The 6,806-nt window shown below is 36.0% G+C and overlaps 1 protein-coding gene across 1 annotated transcript; it reads right to left on the bottom strand.

Annotated features, from left to right (window-relative positions):
• LOC107621883 (cellulose synthase-like protein D4) lies at positions 660 to 5,021 on the bottom strand. The gene is made up of 4 exons (XM_016323864.2): positions 4,294 to 5,021; positions 3,795 to 4,190; positions 2,144 to 3,700; positions 660 to 1,902 (listed from the first exon to the last, which is right to left on the bottom strand). Exons 1-4 carry the CDS (start codon positions 4,758 to 4,760, stop codon positions 942 to 944), a joined length of 3,381 nt encoding a protein of 1,126 aa, XP_016179350.1. The 5' UTR covers positions 4,761 to 5,021; the 3' UTR covers positions 660 to 941.

The following is a 6,806-nucleotide window of genomic DNA, read 5'->3' as shown; positions in this document are numbered from 1 at the left end:
AGAAAACCATAAAAAATATAGCTATCCTAATTTCTTACAAACAATTATAATTTTATGCTTAATCCTCAAACTTAAGCACCAAATTCTAAATTCTAAATCCTAAATTTTTTATCCATCAGATACTTTTAAATGGGTGGTGCCACCCACCATGTGTAGTTGTTTTTGTTTCCTTTTTAACCGGTCAATAATCTTTTGAAAATTCTTTAACGTGAGTGACGAATCAGTTCACCTCCTTTTGTTATAGAAGCCATTTGTCTAACAAGGATTAGTTAGAAAGACTTTGATGGTTAGTTCCAATTTTTCATTTTTCATACTATCTAAGTCATTTGATTAATAAATTCATTGTAATAACATGTCTTGTTCAAGTAAATGCAATTAATTGTTTCATTTTCTTTCTTAGCATGAACATGGTATCTAAGCCTATCTTGTATAGATGAGCTACCTACAAAAGTTTATTCTTGCAAATATTATGCTTCATATGTTCAATCTTGAGTGTGATCTGAGAAGAATGTATTGAAAATTCTAAATTATTTAAGGTATATGATCTCGATAACCTTCATGATTATGTCATAGTCCTCACTCCTTGAACTATAGAATGAGATTTTCTGGTTGAGTTATGCCTACTGCTCAATGGAAATAAAATAAGGTATATACTTTTGTACATTTCAAAAAACAATGTCTTTACACCAACTCATCCGCATTGCAGAAATATATGAAATAAAAACTAATCCACAATTTTTTGTCTTTTATTTTCATGCTTTTAATACCCAAGATTTGTCTACCCATTTTAAATTGAAAAAAAAAAATATATATTTATACTGTAAGTTGGTTTCTACACCTATCTAGACTCCACTTTTTGTCCAAAAATTTTTCCCATCCTTCTCTTTCAAACATGGTGCTCATACCAAAGTTAGGTACATATAGTGTTGTTGATTAATGTTTCATGGAAATTGGAATTCTGTCTTAACACCTTTTGCGCCTCCCTTGGGTGGGCTAATGGCAATCCACAACAAAGAAATTGTAATGGCAACGAGACCTGCCCAAACATAGACAATGGTTGGGGTCTTTCCTCTCCTCCCCATCAACCCTTTGGCAAATGGATACAAATGAGCAAGCACCCAAAAACTAAAGAAAGCACCTCCAATAAACTTGCTCCAATCTGGATATACGCTGAAAATTGTCCTAGAAAATGCAACCACAATGGCAATAATGTTCACCATAGCAATAACAATGGGTGGAATCATGAGGGAGGACCACTTAACTATATACAAATCTGCATATATATCTTCATCGTCCTCTGCCGCAGATTTGGATGTCAATGTGAAATTAATTTCAATACCAGCAATGACCTTAAGGAGTCCTTGAACCACAGCAGCAAAGTGAGCACTAGTTCCAGAAATGAGCCAAAATTGTTCGTTTCTCCACCATTGCTCTAACTCAACACCAGACCATTTTACCTCAAGAATGGCCAACAAAACCAAACATATGGTGATGGTAAGCAAGTAGATCAAGAAGGCAATGCTAAGAGTTTGGACAATGAAGAACCCAGAAAATAGAGAAAGTGCAGGGAGGAAACAATACACAATAAGGAACACAGAGGTGAATGGGTATATGCCAACATTTAGGTAAGCGAGTCTTTGAAGAAAATTAAGGCGCCGACTTGCAAGGATAGCATTATTCTTTGAGAAGAAGATTTCAACAGACCCTGTGGCCCATCGTAACACCTGGTGCAGTCGATCAGTGAGATTAATTGGTGCCGATCCTCGAAACGAGTCTCTTTTTGTTACACAATACACAGAACGCCATCCACGATTGTGCATGCGATACCCTGTCACCACGTCTTCTGTCACTGACCCATAAATCCATCCTACCCTATCTCCCCACTCTGTCTTGTCCTCGTACCTATAAATAATTTACCAACTTATTGTCAATAATAATTAATTATTATATTTTAAACACATATATAAAGAGACACATTCAAAAAATATATTTATAAAGACACTTCTATTAAACACAACCATAAAAAAGATATTTTTATTAGACACATCCATAAAGACATTTTCATTAAACACAATTATAAATAAGAGTTGGTAGAAGTTGGCAGAAATGCTGTTGGTAACGATTCAAAAGCATGCATACATACCAACAAGAAATGACAGATACGGCCTCTGCTACAGTGGTGGCATCAAGTGGGTCACGAGGTACCCTAAGAGCACCGGGTGGACGTCCATACTTGACTGCCGGATGATCTGCAAGCGGCCGACCTTGGAACTCAGCAATGGGTATGCTCTCGGATAACATGGTAGAATTACCAAAACGTTTTGGCAATAGGTTCATATCTAGATCTCTATCAAATTCACTAGCACTCAATGCTTGCATTTCAGACTCACCTTCACCTTTTTTAGGGTTTACCTGATCCACCAAGGGAGGGTTAAAACCATATAGTGCAAATCTTCGAAACATGCAACCCGTTCCCACATAAACTGGGCCTTGAAGACCATCAAGAGCTCGCATGTTACCATCAAAGAAGACAGTATTGTGGTTGGCATAGCGATCTGAAGGATCAATTCCTTCAAACCTCTGTGGGAATTGGATATAGCATATGTTTTCACCACCTCTATCCATCATGAAGCACATTCCTTCTCGCACCGCCTTGCAATTATAGATGTAATGGTCACAGTCAAGGTTCAGAATGAATGGCCCATTCGACAGAATCGCGGATGCTCGAACTAGTGCATTCATGGCACCTGCTTTCTTGTTGTGATCGTAACCCGGGCGTTTCTCTCGAGATACATACACAAACATTGGTAATCGTATATCTACTTCTGCAAAGTCTATGATCTTGTCATCTGCACTTCCTAACAATGGATCAGGACTTGGCGGCTTCAACATCACCTGAAGTATTCCAGCATGATCACCTTTTGCATGCTCCCTAGAAGGAGAAGCCCAAGTGCCAGGCCAATGGGTACCATCAGCCATCCATGTTGCCTTCAACACTTTAATTGGTTCAGAAGGGTCGGCACCACTCTCTTTCATGTGTTTCATCATCTTCATTTCCTCTCGTGCATTGAAGGCATCTGATCTTCTCCTAATAGAATCTGGAAGCCCATTGATGCGCACTTTGAACTCATCATATTCTCTTTTGACCCTTCTTCTGTCCTTCACAAAATCTGATCTGCTTTTGTTCTTTGTGGGGTCAACTTTTAAGTTGAAGTAACTCTCTGGATTCCTGGGCTCAATTTGATGTTTTCTGCAAAAAGGAACCCATAAGTCGGCAAAGCTAGCAGCCTCAGCCATGGCTTCAAAAGTCAATAGGGCACCTCCATCGTCAGAAACATAACATGAAAGCTTTTCCACCGGATAATCAACTGCTAATATGGAAAGAATTGTATTGGCAGTCACCAGAGGTGGCTCTTTATCAGGATCAGCAGTGGATACAAAAAAGTCAACACCCGGTAAATCTGATCTCCCTGTAGGATTGGAAGGGGATGGAGCATCAAATTTCTCATGAAGGACTTCAAGGTCAGTGGAACGGTTAATGGGGGAAAACTTGGGAATTTGATCAAGTATCCAAGAAAAAGCAAACCATGTCTCACAAATAATTGACATAAACCACAACCATAATGCATCTTGATTTGGATGTGCTATTCTCCAATGTAAAAAGAATCCCAATACTATTAATCGAACAAAAATTAGCAACCTGTCAACAACATCAATAAAGTATATTCAAATCATCAACTAATTAATATACTATAATGTGCATGTAGTTTGTTATGATGATGAATAATAATAACCTATAAGGACTCAAGATAGCAGTTGGAATTGGTATTATTCTACTTAAAGGCTTCCATGGTTTGTCTGATGGATCTATCATTCCTCCTTGCATACCACCATCACCATCACCACCATACATATGATCTTCCTGAGGCCAATACGCATTTCCAACACCATAGGTACCTTTGGTCTCAAATAGCCACCGATTATGGTCAAATTCTCCATTTTGATTCCTTTTCATGACAGACATGTTGTTTGCATCCCGCTTAGACCCATCTGGTGCAGGTAACGGCAATGCTCTATTAGAATAATCTACATCGTCGTCATATTCACCCACTCTATATGGCTCTTTACAACCAGGGCATAAGCCACTTTCTTTTTGTGCATCCAAAAAGCAGTCTCTGCAAATCTTGAACCTGGGTTGGTTCATAAAATTGTATAAAAATCAATTGGATTATTTCTTCCAAGTAATAATACTTTTAATATGGAATTAGGTGTTATATTTAATTGAAGTCATACCTACACTCACATGGGATTACATCATTTCCTCTTTCATCCTTCATAACCTTGCCATCACAGGCAGGCATTGAGCAAGCAGAGCCTTTGGCGCCTGCCATTTGGGGGTGGCTCACCTCAGAATCAATCACCTTGTCCATTAAGTGGGCTCTAGTTACGCTATTGAATCCTCCAGTAAATAAAGAATTGGAAACATATTGTTCTTCGGCTTTCATAGCGACTGATGAGTCCATGGGTTGATTATCAGGGGTAGGAGGAATATGAACAGTATAATTCATATAGTCTCCTGACATGTCTCCAGACATGTCAATGTCTTCTCTTGACAATGTTACATATTTCCCACTTGAAGTTCGCCTTGCAAACTTCACAGTTGGTCCTCCAGAGTTGCGCGCTCCTTGGGAACTACTCGATTCTGATACTCCACTATTACGTACAGACTTTTTTGAAGGTTGGCTTGATGATGACATCATCTTTTCTATAATTTTGATGAATTTCGTTGCAAGCCTTTGCTCATTTTAATTTACACATCTTTTCGAAAGAATCAACAAAGAAACATACCAGATAGATTTATGGTGAGAGACCGAGTCATTTTCTACAATCCTATCTTCAAGGGTATCCGTTTCTGATTTCTAGGAGTGTGTTTGCTTTATATGCATGCGTCTTAAAACTAATATGTTTGTTTTGCTATATATACTTGCAATTTTTTCTTTGAGTAATTATTATTTCCACTTGTGCAATGTGTATGACAATTTGAAACTATTGAATTATATTTGTTTTTATTAAAGCTTTTTAAAATATTTGCAAAAAGATACTTTAGTTAATGCATATCTTTTTAATTAGACCTAACAAATACAATGAAAAATTTAATTCTGTATATTTTCTATAAGAATCTGCTCGGTTAATAAATTTATGATAACACTTGCAGCGAAAACCCAACAACTAAAATTAGTAAGACATCATTTAATATGAAAATAAAAAATTCATTAAAAAATCATATTTTTTGGAAACCTAATGATACATTGCACTTTTGTACGTTTTTCTGTGTATATTTCCGTCTTCAGCAAAATTTAATATTTTCAACACACGATTTTGGCTTCATTTGATTTGAATCCCAAGATGAAAGTACAGAGACAAATAGAAATAGAAATATAAAAATAAAAAATAAAAAAAAAAACATTTAGAATAAAGGACAGCTACAAACAAAGAAAATAGATTTTAGAGAAAAGGACAAATAGGTCCCTGACCTTTTGTTTCGCAGACATTTTCGTCCTCGACCATTGAAAAATACTTTTAAGTTCCTGATCTTTACAAAATTTGGACGGATCAGTCCCTCCGTCCAAATACCTCCATCAGTGACTGATCCGTCCAAATGCCTCTGTCAAGGATTGATCTGCCTAAGTTTTGTGAAGGTCAGGAACTTAAAAGTATTTTTCAATGGTAAGGGACGAAAATGTCCGCGGAGCAAAAAGTCAACTCTTTGATCAGTGACCAAACCTAGGTAACTGTTAACAAAATTCTTTATTTATTTGGGTGAAATTTGAAATATATTATATATATAACGATATTATGTACAATATTATAAGAAATCGTGTTTTTTTTTTTAATAAAGAGACATCTTTTGGAACATATAAATTCCTCGTGGTTAAGAAACACTTGTAAAAGATGTGAGAGATGTCATGAATCTTCTTGCACACTATATACCTTAATATATAAGATTTTGAAGATATAAACCAGGAGAAGCAACATTATAAGTTTAAGTATTCTCAAATATTACAAGTTTACTTTATCATTCTTATAAGTTTAAGAGAGTATGAAATTTTGTTATTGCCTGAATGTTTGATAAGTAACTCATTAACAGCTATGTATTGAAGAAAATATCTTTCTACAAAAGGTATTTCATTTATAAACCATAATATTCAAGTTATTATTATCTTAGAATGCAAATATAAATGTGAAAGTATATCTTTCTTCTCTTTTCTCTTGTAGTAGACCAAACCCACTTCCAATATTTCTGTGTTTTTATTTTCCACAACATTAACATCATTTTCTTCTTCTTCTTCTTCAAATGCTTCTTCTATTCCTTCCTCTTCTTCTTCTGACAAATTGTATTTAGTATCAGAATTTTTTTTGGTGACTATTTAGTATCAGAATTTGAAAAAAAAGGAACAACTTTTTTCTTTGTTTCTATTTTAAATAAAAATGGTTTATTTTCAAATATAAATTTTAAAAACCTTAGCCAAACAAGATAAGATAAGATATTCTCCATCACCTATAAATAGAGGACTCAAAGTCTCTCCAGGTATTCATTCATTCTACACACTTTCTACCTCTCAGATCCATTCTGACTTGAGCGTTGGGTACCACCCCCCATCGCCCCAGTCAAGCGATCCGGCATCCGCCTCGACCCGCAGGTTTCCGATCCATCTCTCAACCCGTACCAGAGACATCTTGTACAACTTAAAACTATCAAATTCAATCCCTACATATAACGTATTATACAGAGTGTACGAGTGTAC

Source organism: Arachis ipaensis, chromosome B10 (genome assembly GCF_000816755.2).
Source record: "Arachis ipaensis cultivar K30076 chromosome B10, Araip1.1, whole genome shotgun sequence".
Taxonomy (NCBI): domain Eukaryota; kingdom Viridiplantae; phylum Streptophyta; class Magnoliopsida; order Fabales; family Fabaceae; genus Arachis; species Arachis ipaensis.
Note: the sequence above shows the minus strand (reverse complement) of the source record. Positions and strands in the feature narration are given on the sequence as shown.